The sequence below is a fragment of the Populus nigra genome, chromosome 13 (genome assembly GCF_951802175.1).
Source record: "Populus nigra chromosome 13, ddPopNigr1.1, whole genome shotgun sequence".
NCBI classification, from domain to species: Eukaryota; Viridiplantae; Streptophyta; class Magnoliopsida; order Malpighiales; family Salicaceae; genus Populus; species Populus nigra.
In genome coordinates, this window is record NC_084864.1 from 12567218 (window position 1) to 12587293 (window position 20076).

At 33.1% G+C, this 20076-nt stretch overlaps 1 protein-coding gene and 1 long non-coding RNA gene across 2 annotated transcripts; one reads left to right on the forward strand and one right to left on the reverse strand.

Annotated features, from left to right (window-relative positions):
- The first annotated feature begins 4311 nt into the window (after window positions 1-4311).
- Window positions 4312-5574, forward strand: LOC133670555 (probable carboxylesterase 17). Its single transcript, XM_062091068.1, has one exon. The coding sequence runs from the start codon at window positions 4326-4328 to the stop codon at window positions 5352-5354; it is 1029 nt and encodes a 342-aa protein (XP_061947052.1). The 5' UTR covers window positions 4312-4325; the 3' UTR covers window positions 5355-5574.
- Window positions 5575-14933: 9359 nt separating this feature from the next.
- On the reverse strand, window positions 14934-15885 carry LOC133670449 (uncharacterized). The gene is made up of 2 exons (XR_009834089.1): window positions 15809-15885; window positions 14934-15211 (listed from the first exon to the last, which is right to left on the reverse strand). It is a non-coding gene; the product is annotated as an uncharacterized LOC133670449 (long non-coding RNA).
- Window positions 15886-20076: the final 4191 nt, after the last annotated feature.

Here is a 20076-nt window from a genome sequence, read left to right on the forward strand (position 1 = left end):
TTAGGGAAAACCTCAAAGTGGTACCGTAACTCTGAATTAATTATAAAATGGATCCCTAAATTCTTGAATTCTTTATTTGTTCGAGAAAATAATTTCATATATTAAACAAGAAAATCATTTAAGCAACAAAAAGATAGTTAAATCAATTTAAAAGTTTGTGCTCGTTCATATATAACTTGTTTTATATTTCATTTAATATATATATATATATATATATATATCATAGAAAGGCTCTAATTTAATTTGAAGTTGACCCAAATAAAACGAGAGGTTTACAATTGCGAAAAATAAGAAAATGATTTGATAATAAAATGATTAAATAAGTTTTGTACAATTTATTTTTAATTCTTTTTAAACAAAAGTTCTGTTCTGATTCCATAAACCTGTAATTCAACTGATATATTATTTTTAAAAAAAGTACAGAGTTGAGGGTTTTTTTTTTTTTAATTTATATGTGAGTGTTGTGCTTTATGGAAGGAGTAAAAAACAGGTTTGGCCCGGCCTCCAAAGCTTTACCAAGTCTCAGTTCATAGGATGGAAAAAATGTTTTGAAAAATCTGAATTAAGACAAATATTAATAGACTCTTTGAAAATGTTATTATAGTTATTTTTTAAAATATTTTTGATATTAATATATTAAAATGATCTAAAAATATTAAAAAATATCAATTTAAAATATAAAACAAAAAAATTTTAATATTTTTTAAAATACAGAAACAAATAATTTCTAAGTCACCAATGTGGAGAGTACCAACCAATCAAAACTGAACATCATGGGATAATAGAAGATCGCATGCATCAATATATAGTAATCTTTTAGAAAAAATCTCGAATTAGCTCCTCAACTATATCGTGAACTTCAAACAAATCCTCAAAGAATTTTTTGTCAATTAAGTTTCCAGGGGCATATAAATTTTGAATTGTGTAATATTGCATGAGATTATCATAAAAATATCTAAACGACAGACTCCCTTCAAAAGGGCACTGTTTTTTTTTTTTTTTGCATGAAGAATGAACCTTAGACTAAATCCGTAGATGGACTGAGAGAGGGACTCAATTGAAACTTCCTACTTTTACATACCCAAATGAGAAAATAATTGTTTTGAAACATGGCAGGAAGTGTAAGGTGAAGAATGATGAATGAACAATAACAAGTTAAGGCTGCAGCATTCAATGCTCAGTATCAAACTTTTACAGAATTCAAATCCAAGAATGAAGAGCAAGTGAATTGCTACTCTTGGTGTGCTTATCAGTGAAGATAGAGAAATGGTGGAGATGGTTTCTACAAACTACCAGTCTCTGCTGGCCATGTTGATTCTGGCACTGAGGCATCTGTTGACTTTAAGAACAGTTCATGGTTTTCTAAATTTTAACAAGAAAAGTTACATTCGGTGAATATTTTTGATCCAATGAGATCTCGTGACAAAGAACATTGATCCAGTAAGATTTCATTATAAATAACTTTTTTACCTGTCCACGGACTTCGGTCAAAAAGGAGATCAGAAAGAAGAAAGTGTATTTAGGAATAAAGAGAAAGATTGCAGCCCATTTGCCTATCGGGGCTCGAAAGACTTATTTCTGGTGGAATGTAAGGATCAGAAGAATCTAGACTTTTACTCTAATGAGGCTATCTGAGGTGAAAATGACCCACCAGACACTGGTTCTTGTGAAAAAGATCTTCAGCTTTGAATTTCTCAATGGGATTAGACTTTGAAGTAAATAATTTTTTTCATGATTATGGTGGCACAAAATCTTTGAAATGGGACCAGCTCAATATTGCATTCTTGCAGAAACATTGATCTTGCCACTCCTTCCCAATAAGAAAAAAAAAAGAACAAAAGTATCTTACCTTTCTCATATGTTCAATCTTTTAGCATTAGTCAGTGATACAACGTAAATATTTATGATTTGGAATAAAATATGAATTTTCTGAAGAGAAGAACAAGTGAAATAGAACTTCCTTATGCACCACAGAAATAGTCAAATCTCAGAAGGTATCTCCGCCTTCCAAGTATCCGTGGAAGTTTCACTTGAGCATGAAAATAAAACACCTCTTGTTCAACCCAGAACAACCCCTTAGGCTCACGAATAATGCTGCTTGGCTTTAGCTGACACATTACATGGCTCTTTATTCCATGTTCGAGATTTTCATGGCAGATAGAGCGATTTTAGGTGCCTTTCTTTTTATATATGAATGCTGAAAATGTGATTCCATCATGGGGGGATTTTCTGAGTTCACAAACACTTCCTGGAACAATTCTGTAAAGCATATCCGCACATTTCCCTTCCAAGAAAATGGTTCTACAATGAATCTTTTACTTTCCCTTTTCAGTCTATAATTCTTCGTGAATCTACTTTAAGAGCTAGCAAACAAGCATTTTAAGATTTTGAATGATACGGAAGTTGGGTGACTCCATTGACTAATGCATTATGTGCTTATATAACTAACGTTGAAAAGTTACTTCATCATTTTTAAAAAAAAAAAGTGTTTGAGCAATAAGGGCATTGTTAGATGATGTTTAATATAGGCATGGGTGATTCCCCAAATTTGACAGAACTCAAAGGGTGGCGAAAGCTTCATTTTCTGCCCTTAGAGAGCACAAATTCTTTTCTAGCGAAATTTCCAACTTGAATTTTCATTCTTTTGCAGAAAAATATGAAGATGAATCATCAATACTTTGAGTGCGTTTTCATTTGCCGTTAACCGGGGGAGATAAAATGCCTAGGAAAACAACTTTATTTCGTTGACGAATACTAGAAAGGTGAACAGAAGGCAAGATTCGGGCAAAGGAATAAAAATTCAAGAAGCTTCGTTAACACATGCTCAATACTTCTCCCTGTAGATTCCTGTTATCCTTTTCTTTTTCTTACCAAGCAATATCTAGAACAGGTGAATGAATGTGCTTAAACAGTCTATAGCTAAAGTTGTCTTGATAGGAAACTAAGTTCATCTTGCAATATTGATGTGAAAAGGATTCGCTTTGCTCTCATTTCAACTCAACAATAGCTAGCATGATCATATCCTTTAGGAGATATATCTGCAGAATAAAGAATCATTTGCCAAGTACCACTTTTGAACTACAGGAAGAATTTTGTACCGTTGAAACGAGCAGAGAGAGCTCAAACTAGATTTCAGTTTCTAATGAAATCAATGCCTAAACTGTGTCATTATCTTCTATGGTCAAGGCATCTCTCTGTATAATGGGGCAGCATATCTATATGGCAAGTGCACCACTAACCATTGTGTCATTATCTTCCTATCTCCATGTCGGCTATACAAGAGATCTAAATTCCATCTGAAGATTACAACACAAGGATTTGCGCGAAAGAAGTTGGAAGAGGACACCTTGGAAATCATAGAGTCAAAAGTTAGATAATAATGTTGGAGGATATTTGGTGTATAAAGTTCGCCGTCCAAAATCAACTCAAGAGTGCAGTAATTAAAAGCCTTGGCATATCAGTAGCAAGATTTCTAACTTTGAACTTTAGTTGCAGCAGTAGATATGTATCCAGATCCCCTGCTATACATGATCTTGGATTCTCAAATACACTTGCTTTCCTTGTGTACCAAGCACATGCTAATTTGCTTGCTTAATATTTTTTTTTATATGTGGATAAACCTTGTCCAATGACGGAGACTGGTGGTTCTAAATACATGCATACTCATTTGTAATTCTGTAACTGGACTATGGAATGAAGCAAGCAGCAATAACAATATGACAACAACAAAGAATGTGGAAAAATGCAAAATGTCAGAATAATTCAAAGAATAAACTAGGAATCTAACTGTCATTAAGTTTGACTCCATCATATTCCTTTCTTCTAAATCATGTTTGAAGTTGAACACGTTGATTTCCATTATCTTCCCTATTTATAATGAAGAATTCAGACTGTATCCACATGTATCTATCCAACAACAAAAGTCAAATTGTAATTCGAGCTGGCGCCATTCACTCTTCTTCAAAAGGTATATTAAGTGGATAAGGATAAGATTTCCCTCAGGTGTTGGCTCATGTTGATCAACTATTGCAGCAAATTCAGATAGAAAAGTTTCTTGATGACAGTGATAGTCATTTACTGCCATTTCGAAAAATTACAAGTTCATAAATCTTTTAACAGTTTCCACATGATGTGAGAATCTCAGTGATGTCATAGCATGAGCTCAACTGCCTGACTACTTGTCAGATAAAAAGAAAAGGAAGGTTCCCTCTCAATTTAAAGTTTATCCTGGACCTAATCTTTCACTCTCTATATAAAGTGAGTTCAGATTTATAGCAGAACATACCAAATTTTCCATTACACCCCACTGCATGATAAGAAAAAATATGGCTGCCATTTCGTTTGATCCAAGAGTAAATCTTCAAATGAGCAAGAACTCTCACGGCGTAATCAGTGAAGAAATTGAAGGACTCATCAGAGTTTACAAAGATGGACGCATCGAAAGGCCTCCTATAGTTCCTAATGTTCCTTGCAATGTGGCGCCAGTAGATGATGTGACAGCAAAAGATGTTGTTATCGATAAGTTCACTAACTTGTGGGCACGCATTTACGTCACAAAACGCTCAGGCATACTGCCTTTGCTTGTTTACTTCCATGGAGGTGGATTTTGTGTTGCTTCAGCTGCTTGGATTTGTTACCATGAGTTCTTGGCCAATCTTGCTTCTAAAGCAGGTTGCATCATTGTATCCGTAAACTACCGTCTAGCCCCAGAAAACCGTCTCCCTACTGCTTACGAAGACGGCATCAAGACCCTTATGTGGGTAAAACAACAGACTCTAAATTGTTCTCCTGAGCATAACTGGTGGTTAAGTCGGTGCAATTTCTCTAGCTTTTTCTTAGCTGGTGACAGTGCTGGAGCAAACATAGCATACAATATGGCTACAAGGCTAGGGTCCAGTAACAATCCTGATTGCATGACAATTAAGCCTTTGTGTCTCAAGGGCATCATCTTGATCCAACCTTTCTTTGGAGGAGAGGCACGAACTTTGTCCGAGAAAAACATGACTCAACCAGCTAACTCAGCACTGACTCTATCGGCTTCTGACACGTATTGGCTGTTATCACTGCCTTTAGGGTCTACCCGTGATCATCCATACTGCAACCCTTTAGCAAACGGTGCGAGCAAGTTGCGGGATCAAAGATTTCCAGCAACAATGGTATGCATATCTGAGATGGATATACTTAAGGATAGAAACTTGGAGTTTTGTGCTGCTTTGGTTAATGCTGGTAAGAGGGTAGAAAAAATGATTTACAAAGGAGTTGGCCATGCATTTCAAGTTCTACTTAATTCTCATCTCTCCCAAATCCGCGTTCAAGAGATGGTGTCCCATCTCAAGGCTTTCATCCACCAATGACAAAAGGAAAGGGTTCCATGTTTCGTCATTACTGTTCAACTTATTTGTGAATTAAGTGCTATCTATTCTGTGTCATAGCTTAGATAACGTTAACGTTGTTCACAAGATACGTATTTTCATACATGTATCTATATGTAGGCCTTTGCTTTCCGTATCATTTATCCTGTTTAAGCTGGTTTTCTCATTACTTTCTGTTTGTTATGCCAGAGTCAGAATATGGTAAATAATTGTAACCTCGCTTTTGCTTTATAAAAAAGCTTCTCTTTCCTATATTTGACTAGTTGGAAGGATGGTGGATTGCTCAATATTCCAAGTCGAGTTGTATTGATCTCAAAGAACAATCTATGATCCCAATAAATATAAAAGAAAGACCTACAATGATGTTTCTACAAAAGGAATGTGCTCTTGGCAGTACAGCTGAAAATAGTCATGTGTTGAATGATCGTTGCTGCTGGCGCATACTATTTACAACCTTGGAACCTTTGCTGGATAGCTAATCTAAACCGCTAGAATCCTTCCCAATTTGGTCGCGTGGTAGTTGCAGTGATATCCAAAGATATTATATCCTTTTTTTTCTTTTTTTTAACCAATGACAATAGCAATCGATAAGTTCTCCATCTCAATTGATATAAGTTATTCCTTTGATGATTGATTAGGAAGCATTGGGCATAGAAACATATATCAAACTGTCAAAAGGAGTATTGTAGATAAAAAGTTTTCAAACTTTCAATGACATTGATCGTCGATCATTTCTCATCCTTCAATCAGATAGTATTCAAGCATTCAATGAGCGAATGAAATTCTTTCGAATCTCTAGAAACTGCGACACTGTCGCTTGGTTTTAACAACCACCTGATCTCTTGCAGAAAATAACAGCTTTTAGTCAGACTAAAAAGAAGAGCTTCTCTGTTGTCTCTTTTGCATGTTGGTTAATTTCCAATAACCTTGGGAACCTGTCTTGGTGTCTTTGAGCTGCTCTTACCATCATGCCACTCGTGTCACACGGGAGTTCATGTTCTGCTCTTCCATTATGACTTACGTTTTCATGGCTTTGAAATTTCATTTGCTTTATGCTTATTCTGCCACTCATCTTGGTTTCATTACTGCCAGTATCTTCGAAGTTAATCTCTATGCTTATTCAAATCAGATTTCATTTGTTTGTTCTCATGCATTAAACAAATCACCAACACTTGTTTGAGATTCCTTCATTTTTGAAATTAGTGTTAGCCTTCTAAAAAAACACTCATACAGGAATACCGGATCCCTGAAAGCTTACAAAATCCTTCAAATCATGTGACAAAACAGAATCCCTATTTCAGTTTTGTGTATGGTATCCATGGACAAATACTCTCACTGCTTCGACTTGGTGCTATTCTGATCAAAACCCTGATTGGTCTTTAAGACGTGAATCTTTGGGACCTAGAGCCACCATGGTTTAAGAACTAGGTGTTTTGATTTTATGCTGTATTGTTGGTTTTAGCATTCTGTACTTCGCTGCTATATGTTTGCTGTAATGTTGCTTTAGAATTATTCTCTGATCTGACCTGTAGTGTTCATTCTTTTCTCCTAACTGGTTAGTCAGCCCCATGGAGCTTATTTTTATAGATTTTACATGGATAATTATTATTCCTGATTTTCAATTTAGTGATGAAAGTGGACGTGAACCTATTCGAGTGAGATCGGATTACCATGTACTGGATCGTATGGCATCTTTTTGTCACTACTTTGGAGAGCTTTCATTTTATTGAAATGAGCACAGCACAGAACACTAAATCGAATTCTATGTCATATTCGTCAAATTAAGGCTCCATTTGTATCAGCATATAGCCATACAGATTGCTGATAAAGAGATCTAATATCTGGCTGGGGATTCCCGCTGAGAGATTTGCTCAAAAGTGAGAGGAAGAAAGACTAAAACATATAGAATAAAAAAAGCAGATAAGGTGATGGGGGATATTTGATGAATAAGTTTACTGCCAATTTGCGTGTGCTTTGAAGTTAAAAGAGAAGCACTTTCTTAACCATCAGTCCATTCAAGTCTGTAGAAACAGTGTTAAGATATAATGATAAGAAGGATCTGTCGATATCGGCCATGTGAAGAAAATTAATGGCAGTGGTGAATGTGAATCTTTCAGGTCACTTGCATGCTCAGTGAAAGTCCTAGTCTGCCCAGTGTTTGCCTGTGTTATCTTCCCCCTACATATTGACTCCGCTTGATCTGCATTCTATATATTTCTGCTGTGGAAGGCTAATGGCAATGTAATATCTTGAAAAAGCATCAGAGGCAAGCTACCATGTGTTTAGATTCTTTGTGGGAAGAACTTACTCTGAATTAAGCAGCCTTTTTGCCAATTTCTTGCCTGGAGTCCATCTAAAAGCATTGACGAACATGTATTAATTTAAAAGAGCATCCTTTAACTATAACTGTGTATTTGAAGAATACAGTTTCTGATATAATCTGAGTTTCAGAGATCCACTCGATCATTTAGGCGTGGACCATGATCGATAGGCTATCAAGGGAATCGAATCCTTTGCAAGGTCTATCTTTGGGTTATCTTAAAATGGTACCTGCAACTGCTGCAATGATCCCATTTGATAAGAAGAGCATTTCCTAAGGAAACACGTATTAAAAATCATTTTGAAAAACGGGTTGAATGCATTATCAAACACATTTTTAAAAACTGTTTGCTTTTGAAGCTTAACCATCTTTCTAAAAAAATTTGATTTTTTTTAAATTAATTTTTTTGTGTTTAGCTTAAAAAAATATTAAATTGATATTTTTTAATATTTTCTGGTAGTTCTAGCATGCTAATATTAAAAATAAAAAAAAATCTAAAATAAATTATTTTAGTATATTTTTAAATAAAAAATATTTTTAAAAATCATTTACACCATAAAAACAAACAAACATAGTGTAGTTGCCAACATTTGGTGAGTTTTGGAAGGAAGGGTGGTAAAATTTTGTGTAGTTGACAACATTTGCAGTTTCTCAGTGTTTGTCGGAGAGGAACCTAGAATTCTCGAGGAATTTTCTTTGTCGAGTCAACTATTTCAGGATAGGGTTTTTTTTCCTCTTCTAGTCTTTATAGTGTAATGCTTGTCCTTGAAAACCAGGCTTGAAAGCCTTTCCTTTCGTCAGCATTTGTCTTATTTATAGTGTATTGCTTATCTTTATAATAATCGAAGGTTTATTAAGAACATGCTAGCCATTTAGATGACAGAAACCATGAAAAGATGAAGTTATTACAAAAGGAGTACCAACTGATGAAAAAAGAAAAGAACTAGATAAACAAAAGAAATGCCTGCGACATGGCCATACAAACATTCAGTGTTGCCTTCTGCTATTTATCCAGGTTTGAATGTCTTCAACATTGAAATGAAGATCATTATCTGTGTAAGGAAAATTAGCCTTACAATTCCTTAACCAAGAAAATAACTGATAGAGTGTCAGACAAAAGCATGAGCCCTTAATCATCATTGGCCATTGATTCAGGAGCTCATCAAGTTTGTGTGTGGAACACATCAAAAAGTCCCCTGCCATGAAAAGAATTTGGTCTATAATGTCCACGCAAATTGTTAGTGAATCAACATATTATTTGAAGTCTCCATTACAGTGTTACAGAATGGACAAAAGGTCTGATCCAAGGATAAAATTGGGCGACAACATAGGAAAGATGTAGTACATAGTGTTTGTTGAATGGCCAACCAAATAAAAGCCTGAAGTTTTTGAGGAGCCATAGACTTCCAAACCTGTGTATCAATTAAAGTATTCCAAGATTTCACCGTAAATTTCCCATCTTTGCAAAGAGTCCATACCTTCGACTGGTTTAGTATGATCCATTCTTACCTCCTGAAGGACTTGATGTAAACACATTGCCTGCTCAACTTCAAAAGTTCTAAGAGTTCTCCTCCAGATGACGTTCCATACCCAGTTTCCATTTAGCCATTTCTAAAGTTTTTGCTGTAAGCACACTAGAGCTCTACAAATCTGAACCACCTCATTAGCTATCATAAGAACATCAACAATCCGACATCCAGTAATAAAAAAAGTCTGACTATCACTAATAAGATCCCGGATGACATGCTTGAGTCTGTTAGAAAGAATCTTTGCAACAACTTTATAGAGACCATGAGTCAAACTAATGGGTCTATAATCTGAGAATTGAGTTGGAAACTTGGTCTTTGGTATCAAAGTTACAATAGCAAGATTAAGTCCCTTAGGTAATTTTGCTGTTGTGAAAAAGTCAGTAACCAAAGCCAATAAGTCATGACATATCAGCCCCTAAACTTTCCTGTAGAACTTGAAGTTGAAGCCATCTGGACTAGGACTTTTTGAACCATCGCAGTCCCACAATGATGCTTTAAGCTCTTCCATTGTTACTAAACACTCCTACCATGCAGACGTTTCTGGTGTCAGATGCTTAAAACCCAAAATACTAGCCCTCTTCGTTGTAGGCTATTGAAAAAGGCCAGAGTAGAAACCAACTGCAGCTTCCTTAATAATCGTTGCTGTGATGTGGGTGCTTCCATTATAAGTAATAGCAGATACATAATTTCATGCGCATTTGAAGTTTGCAACCATATGGAAAAACTTTGTATTATGATCACCCAATTTGAACCAGATCTACCGTGACTTTTGACGCCAAATACTCTCAGTATGCTTACTAACATCCCACTACTCCCTAATTAGCTCACCTAACATCAAAGTCTCCTCCACTGTCAACATACTATCGGCCTGCTTGTTTTCCATCTCAGCAATTCTGGTGTTTAGAGTGAGCAGCCTGTTCTCTTCGTTACAAAAAATCTCATGGTTCCATAGACAAAGATGCTTAGCAAGATAGCTTAATTTCTTAAGCAACAGGTAATGTCCTAGAAACTGAAGACAGCTAACTTCCCACAACGATGTCAGAGTAGCCAGAAACTGCGGATGATATAACCAACAATCCAAAAACTGAAATGGTTTCCAACCTGTATCTTGCTCTTGACACCCTAGCTAGAAGCAATTGACAATGATCTGAAAGTCTCCTAGGCTGACACTGTAATAGCAGACCAGCAAACATCATATGAAAAATAGGAGAAGCGAAAGCACGAACAATGCGACTCATTGATCCCCCACGAAACCATATGAAGCGTTGACCAACAAGAGGAAACTCATGTAAATCACAAGTTTCTAAGAACATTTTGAGTGAATTGGGACCTACAATATTCAAGAGTTTACTTCTGTGCTCTTCTCTTTCTAAAGTCTCATTAAAGTCCCCAATCATGAACCATGGAACATCAAAAGCTGACTTTAGAATAGTCAAATCCCTCCGGAGACACCTCCATACTTGAATTGAGCAATGAGCATAAACACCACCACATCACAATTAGATTTGGTAGCCATATGTTTTCCATACAGAGCAATCCATCCAGAGACATTCTACAATGTGGGCATTAAATTTAGACTTGTCCCAAAGTGCTAGCATCCCACCTGAACGACCCTCTGAATCAAGAGTCCACCATTTAACTTCCTTCCCATTCCATATTTTATATATCATACTATTTGTACAAGTAGGCATTTTGGTTTCAAGCAGAAAACAAACTTCAACATCATGGGTGTATGTATAGGACCTTAGAGATAGCCTTATGTTTCATGGTCATTCCTAAGCCACAGACATTCCAAGAGAAAACCTTTATTTGTAGAAAAAAAATAAATCCCACGAGTTACCTTCTGAAGAAAGCCTACTGCATAGCATGCCAATCTGAAGCCTCCCTTGCCATTTGATTTTTAATCTCCTTTGTGAAATGTTCCAGTGTAATGCCCCCACCAATGTCCAAATTGCTTCCAGCTGCAATCGTATTACAGACCTCATCATCCGTTGTTGGTGCACCTACACTGGTCACAGGCTGTTCGTGTTGGCATTTGCTATTTCCAATGCGAGTTGCAGAATCCATTGAAGAATCCTCTGCTTCCTCTGTCGTGTCCTGTAAGCTTACTATACTGGAGAGTAGTCTTTGCTTACGATATCTACTTCTTTGAGTGATATTGGAATTAAGAAACTGACAGCCCATCTCGTTGTTTGCATTACAGCCCGCTGGTTGGTTATGAGAGTCCAGAGGACTAAAGCCCGATCCCTGAAAAGCACCCATTTTAGAGTCCACCGAGGCAAGGGAGTTTGTGTTGATGGTGGACACAAACGTAATAGAAAATCCCATGATTTATGGAATTAAGATGTTGCAATCCTGCTGATTAGATTTTAAGTTTTTTCTTTAATAATCATAAATTTAAGTTTTAGATTCATAAAATTAATTGAAATAACAAGCTGGAACACATTTATATTAATAATAAAAAAAAAATTGCAATCCATGATTGACGCATAGTCAGAAGAGTCGTGCCATTCGTATATGTGAAATGTAGATTCATGGAGAACTCTCAAAGTTTTCCATATGAGCTGCAGCAATATAACTATGCCTATCCACGCTAGAATTTGTACATCAGCTTGTGCAGACTGTAACTCATCAGACTCATCATCGTCTTCTTGGTTGAGCAATAGCATGAAGGTATCCATTGTATATGAGATAGACTCACCATCTGAATAATGAAGGGAGTCAATTTCTATAACCTTGACACAATAATCATCTCCATTCAAGCGTGAATTAACAATCTTCCACAGAAAATTAAGGAAATTAAGGAATAAATATAATTAATATATATAAATTATACTTTTAAACCTAAAAAAATTAAATAAGGACATGATTGAGATAATTTTTTAAAAAAATTTAAATTAATTTTTTTCTTCTTTTTTTTATCATACATTCTTTTCTCACTATAATTCCCTTAATGTACATTGATTGAATTTTTCTGTTGGTGTATAAAAACGGACATAGTGAGGGAAACATTTTGTTGATAAATATCACTATAATTTATCGGTGTAATATTTTTATTTGTATTTGTCAATTTTCATCGGTAGTGTACTCTTTTTTGTTTTTTTTTCTACTTGCACACGGTAAATCATATACCAAATGGATTTTCAAGAATGACAGAAATGAAGATGAGCGGCACAAGGATGGATTCTAATTTATGGCAGTGTCAATAGCTTAGGTTTCAGAATGCTTGGAAGTTAGGAGATATGGATTAAGAGCAATTCAAAAAAATTTATATAGTTTTGGAAAAATTTTCATTAATGGAAAGATCTAATGTGACAAGAGTGCTGGAGTTTTAGAAAAAGTCTAGACGCGTGATAAAATAAAAAGTGTTTTCTCAAATTCTTCACGTACTCTTAATTTAAAAGTTTTTTTTTTAATTAGCACCGTAAATTTAAAAAAAATAACAGAATAATATTGTTTGAAAAACATTTGATGAAATAGCAAATTTTCATCTTATCGTTGTGTTTCTGAAACTTGACAAGGTGATAGTCCAATAACCTGACTCAACAGGTTAGTCGGTTAGATTCATTTGTATTAATCGGTTGACTATTTCATATAAAAACCATAATTTTATGAATTTTTTTCATATATGTTTTATGAGTCATATACAATTTGTCCAACTTGTAGATTTAAAAATAAACTTTAATTAAAATCTCAAAATATACATGTGTTTTTCGTGATAACGAGTAATTCTGAACAATCAGGTATGAATCTGCTATAACTAAATGAAAATATGTCCCAAACATAATACATGATTAATGATCTAGAAGGTGCGTTTATGGACTAGTGGAACAAGATTAATGGTCTAGAAGGTGTGTTTATGGACTAGTGGAACAAGTTTAAATCTAAGAGGAGGTTTGGTAACACCAAACCATAATAAAGGTTAAAAAAATCATAAATTTTGATTCAATCATTGGATCAAACTTAAATTTTGACAGGAGTTTCCTGATGTTATTTTCTCTAGTTGCTATGTGAACTGTTAGATCTTTAGATATCAAAAATTTCAGCAAGACCTCTTAATTTTAATAATTTTAAGATTTTTCTTATTATTTAGAAATAGTGAAATTTAATAAATATAAAAGTGCAATGAAATATAAGTATACTACATTACTAAATTTTTTTAAACAATCAAATTTTGATGTTTAATTTGCTAATTTCATAATTTGTACAATTTAAAACACCAAAAAAATCTCATCCTGCCTTATATAAAAATGATTGAAAATAACTTTGAAGTCGTAGGTTAATTGATTAGTTATTTGATTTGTTTTTTAAAAATTATTAATTCAAATGTTATAAATTTTATAATCACTAAAAATTTATTTAATTATTAATTTTAAAATTTTAAAAAATTAGTCGAGTTATAGCCTCACTGAATATTCTCATTTTAAAAAAATATTAGAAAATGGGACGGTGCATGCGATCTGACATGTTAGACATAGACTTGTCAATTCAATGACAAAGTCCAGCAAGCTCGTCTGGCATGCTTGGTTTGGCTTTGAAAAGTAAATGGTAATGTTGTCGAGCTGTGGCGTGATCTTAGCCAAGAGAAAGCCCCACAACGAGACCAAGCTATCACCTTCAAGCACACAAGGTAACGGTTAATCCTTGCATGTTAACTTTTTCTCTGCGTTCGTTACTCCATTATGCGTGCACCCTCCTCTTTATTCTATAATGAGAACTGTATTTGATAATAATATAAATTATTTTAGAAATTTTTAGATTGAATTGGTTTTTTAATATAGTATCAGAATCTTAATAACCAAGCGGTTACGAGTTCAAATCTTATTATCCCTATTTATTTGATAAAAATTAAACACATGGTAAAGTGAACATGTGCAAGTTTTAAGCTTAAAGAGCATTCACTTGAGGGAGTATGTTAGAGAATAATATAAATTATATCCTAGAATCTCATCTAATAGCTTAAATTTTTAGATGAGATGGTTTTTTGACACACTATACATGTACAAAATCATGAACAAGAATTTACTTGGCATAATTTCTTTTAGACATTAATCTTATACAAAAACATGCTGTTTTTTACGTGAGAAACTCGGCAAACCAATTAACTTGGTGGATACTGATATTATAGGAAGAAAATAAAACTAAGAGTTTTTTTCAGCTGTTAAGCATTTGGAAACGCGAATCAATATGTATTTCTAAAAATTAAATATTTTACATGTTTTAAATCGTTTTAATATATTAATTTTTAAAAAATAAATAATATTTTAAAAAATAATTATAATTAAATTTTTAAACAGGTGGTACTGTGCCGCTGGAAAACCATGGCATGTAGCTGGAAACCTAAGCCCAGGTCCCCGGCTAGATGAAAACCAAGTTCGCCTATTTTCTAAGCAAATATGTATTTTTACATAACATGGACTCGGAGACAGAAAGGACGGGATAGCTGTATACATTTTGATCTGATTTCTCCACCTTAAAAAAAAAATTAATTAAAAAATTTAACTTAACTATTATAGAATCTCTTTCATTGTGTCACCATTTAGATGCTAGCTCAATAATAAAAGTTTGAAATTAAAAGATTTGCTTACTCTATGATTTCATATTTAAGTTTTATTGTTACTTATATGATGGCTACTGAAGACTTACATAGTCCTTAATTTCAGGGTCCGTGGAACTAGTCGAGGTACACACAAACTGGTCTAGACACCAACATTAAACTAAAAAAAAAATCTCTTCATATCATCAACATCCATACAAAGTTTATTTAAGATTTTACATAATATTTTAAATGATATTTTAGTTAGTTATTTTATCTAATAAAATACTAAATCTTTCTTTTTCACCATTGAAATTAATGGTGAAGTTTCTATGTCGAGGCTTCCTAGCTATTAAACTTTTCCAACTTCATAGAACACAAGTATCTAATATTTTCTTGCTCAAATGAGTATTCCATAATATTTGCTATGCATGTCTCGTGTCATTCTTCCCTCCTGCAGAAATTTAATAACACAAGTTACAAAACAGATCTCAAAAGGAGAAATTATGGCGTATCGGATAAATTAAACTTTAGATTTACAAGGAGAGTATCATTGAATGTTGCTAATGAAATCCATATTTCCTTTATGTTTCTTTTCGATCAGGGTTAAAGAATATGGGATATAAATCACAAAAAAAAATAAAATGAAAGATTAGGCTATTTTCCATTACGAAAACTAAATTAAACTTTGAGTTTTGTTTAAACTTGATGTAAATGCCCAATAGAAATAAAGGGTAAACCAAAAAATATGATATAATTTTCTATTTTCTGTCTTTATCTTCTTTTTTTTTAATATATCCTGCATATTTATTTCCAATCCAAGTTTTTGTATTCTTCACTGTCAAAATGCTGGATTATTCCCAAAAGAAAGGAAGAGAATTCTTCATTAAAAGTTAAAGGGAGTAGGTTTGTATTAAATAACAGAAACCTCAATTATATATATTTATATATATAGATGGCTATATAGACATAAAAATCAAAAGAATAATATGATTACCAGCCTCACATTAAAAAAAATAAATTAAATTATTCTTGAGGACCTGAAAGTTACCTGATTTTTTTGTTTTCTTCATCTTCCAGCTCTTTCACACTCTTACAAGAGAAGTACTGAAAAGAACTAACAGAAAAAGAAGTGTTTGTATGAAGAAGCACGAGGTACCCTGGGGCTCTATTTATGTACGTGGTGGGATTGAACAAATTATGGTCATACATCTACATCGGTAATAATTTTCTTTTTGTCTTTGTTTTTTCATATTTTATGTAGTTTTTGGTAACTATCTTGAGACAGAAAGACAAAGAAAGCTGGAATAGAGATGACAACTCCTCTTTGTTTTTTTTGTTTTTTTTGTCTGGTTTTATAAAAGCAAAGATTCATGACTCCAAAATCTAGAGACAAACTTATTTTTATATATGTTTTGGACATCAACCAAACAATCTTAAGAGTAACTTTAAAAAATTATTTACCATATTAATGGTATAGAGTTTTATAAGAGGTGAATTACGGAGGTAATTAAGTAATCCACATTTTCTCATTAAACCCTAATCCCAATATTAATATTATTGTCAATCTTAAGAGTGATTATTTATAAGTTATGCTAAACAAATTCGTAATTAGATTTTATATGGTTTGTATCATCTGATTTCGACAAGAGATTGTCATCCCCCCTCAATCATTTTTCTCACCCACACAGAAGATTAATAGCAAGCTTCAATCTCTTTATCAATAGGACCACTCTACTCTTTTTTTTTTTTAACTTGGGGTGTCCGGACCAGCTTACGTGTATCATAACTAATCCTTAGGTCTACTGAACATCCTGCAAGCTAGTAAACATGTAAGGCACCGCGAAAGTGACATGCGTGCACAATGAGACTTGAACCCTGGTGCAGAGGAAGGAAACAAATCCCTTTCACCGCTAGGCCACCACCTCAAGTCCCTTTCACCGCTGAACCACTCCACTCTTTACACATCGAGGTACGTAATGGTAATTTCATGCACAGAGGTAACTGTAACTTCATAAACCAATATACTTGCAACAACAGTACTTTCCATGCATCTCAAGGTAAGGTAACGTGATTTATATCTATAAATATCTTCATCACCATGAAAGAGATTTTGGCTAATTCGAGTCATTCTAGGCCATAAAAAGTTGAAGTCACACAAGCTCATTCAATAACTTTATACAAGTTCATAGATAGAAACACGCTATCTCTCTATTATTTTCTCTTTATTGTATATTGATTTTATCTTTTATATTATCTTTTCTATAATTAAAAAAACTTATTTTGCAGGATACAACAAGCCTAAAGATCGAAAAATCCACATTGGAACGCATGCAATCACCTAATCCCAAAACACAATCATAGAGAGCCAATATTGTGTGAAGTTTTCATTACTTCATCAAATAGCCTTATCTTCTTGTTCTAGAAATGCAGGTTTCTCGCCCTCCCTCGTTCAAAAATCATTCCCCTCCTGTACAAGAACATTTGTTTCCAGTAGGTAAATTTTATGTACTTAGTGTTACTAGTACAAACTAAGCTCTGGTATGGTGAGAGTGAACTTAATTTATGTCGAGATTGCATGAAACTTTCATCAAGCCTCAAGGATTTGTTTTTTAATAATAGTCAAGTGTATTAATAAAAATAATTATTTTAATTAGCTTGTAATGTTATAGTAATGAAAAAACATATCATTTTGTTTTTTCCGGAAAGATGCTATCAGCTTTAGCATCTCCAGATGCCATGCATGGACTTGTCAAATTCACTGTCCCTATATATGCTTTGCATTCACATGGTACGTATTGCATATGAAAACTTTAAAAATTGTAACAATTTTGTTTCATTTAATTATATTTTATATATTCTATTAAAAAATAATATAAATTATATTCTGAAATTTTACTTAATAGTTTAAGCTACTTGGTTGAATTAATTTTTTGATATGATATTAAAGCTTTGATAACCAAGTGGTCACAAGTTTAAATCTTACCATCTCCATTTATTTAATAAAAATTAAGTACCATATTTAAAAACTTTACATAACAGTTAAACAATTGGATTGAATTGTTTTTTTGACACATTCTAATTTTAATGTTAAAGAATTATATTCCTTTTATTTGGATTCAAATTTTATAATTAATAATTATAAGATTTTTTAAATATATCAATTCAATATAAAAATTGGGATTTCAAGATTTTTCCACGAAAATATTCAATATCAATTCACATACAATCTTACTCTAAAATAATTTTATTATTAAATAATGAAAAATAATCCACATCACCATCAACGCTGTTCAACATAAAAAGATACCATCGACATCGTTGACAAGTATTGTTCACAGCTTGATACCAATGATAATTACAAACGTTACATCTTTTAAGGACACAAGCTAGCTATAGGGGCCCGCAGCCCCCTGGCAAAAATAATAATAATAATAATAATATTCACACGTCACCCTCCATATTAATAATTAGGTGAGAGCAAGTATGGAAAAGAATCTCAATTCAAATTATTTGAATTAAAAAAAATTATATTTTTTTATTGTTGTTCTTGTTTTTACTTAAAGCAATTAATAGTTGTTTTTTTTAACAACATTACAATTTTTTTAATCTATTTCTTTTCCATTAAAAAAATAAGCTTGTCAAAAAATATAATTTAACGGGTTAGATTTTAAATTTGATTTCTATACGTCACCAATTTAAATTTTATAAACTTTAGAGCTATTGATAGTTATCATTAATTTCAAGACCGGTAGAATTAATTGAGGTACGGTCTAGCTATCCAACTACCCACATCAATAATAATAATAATAATAATAATAAAAAAGAACATATGCTGCCGTAGAGCATCTACATTCATGCGTTTTATTTTTAAAATTCAAATACTGCATTGAGTACTATACTGTAACAGCTATATATTTCAATGATTATATTCGTAACGATTATATTTTTTCCGTAAAAAAACACTTAAATTCTTATTTTCACTCATAATTTCTCTCACTTTCTTCATCCCAAACTACATTTTGTTTATCTTTTGTTATTTTTCACTCCGTCTGTATGTATGGCTTTTAACAGTTCCTTGCTTAAAATGCTTCTTCACAATGATGACGTCACCAACTCTAATAATGATGATGGCGAATTATTTGTTGCAGTGGTAATTGAAAAAAAAAACAAAAAAAAGGAACATCAAGTTAGTAAAGGACGATCATCACATCGACGTGGTCCTTCTATTCCATGTGAAAATCTGCAGCAGAAGGTTGCGATCAAGACTTTATTCAAAGAAAAGATGCTGTGGATTTATCAGATTATCGCCCTAATATAGCGTAGAGATGAGGCATTTTGAACTCGATAGTGCCCTGGTATAGAATAATAATAATTATAAAACAAACTAAATACCAAGCAGTTTATCTTAGGTAGGATATACTAGAAGTATTAATACTTTTCCATTACGTAACCAATCCCTTAATTTAAAATCTTTGAAAGACCAATCAAGATTTCTAATTACCATAATATTAGGTGGTGATTTTTTATGTACAAAAACAAACAAAGACCTCAAAATCAATTAAGAATCGTCATTCCGCCGCGAGGGTGCAAGATATATTTTAATTATTATTATATTAAAAATCACTTATCCTATGTTTTAGGCATGTTTATATATGTTAAACATGCAGAGTGGCGGAGCCATTGCTTATTTACTTCAAAAATAAAAATATTATACTATTCCATATTTAAATACTAAATAATATAAAAATTTAAAATGTTTTGCAGGGCCGGGCCCTCCCTCGTAGTTCATGAACCTGCTCCTCAACCACCCTATCTTTGTCTTTTACTTCAAGTCCCCCAACCATTCTTTATTTGTCCATTTGTTTCTTCTTCTTTTTCTTTTTCTTTTTCTTTTTCTTTTTTTTTTACTCTGAAAAATGCGTTCCTCCTTTATTTTTCACTCAACCCGTTTTCTTCTGCGTGCTCACGGCTTTTTTTGTTCTGTCCCTCATTCATTGCTTAGTTATTATAGCTAAGAACTTGGTTTGGCTAGCATGAATATGGATGCGATTACTATATCTATTACTATGCCAATAAAAAATATATCTCTTCAATTAAAATTCTTTTTATTCATTTATTTCTTTTTTTTTTACCAAAAAAAACATATTTTTTCATCATAAACATTATTTTTTAGAATAAAAACTCATCATGTTCTCAAGCAACTTCAAATAAAAAAACTAGAAAAAAATCTTGACTCAATAATTTACAAAGTTTCTTACTTTTTTCCCCTATATCTAGAAGGTTCAAAGTTTCTTTTTGGGCCCACGAGCTCAAATC

Coding starts and splice junctions, on each gene's coding strand:
- LOC133670555 (XM_062091068.1), top strand. CDS start 4,326: ATGGCTGCCATTTCGTTTGATCCAAGAGTAAATCTTCAAATGAGCAAG.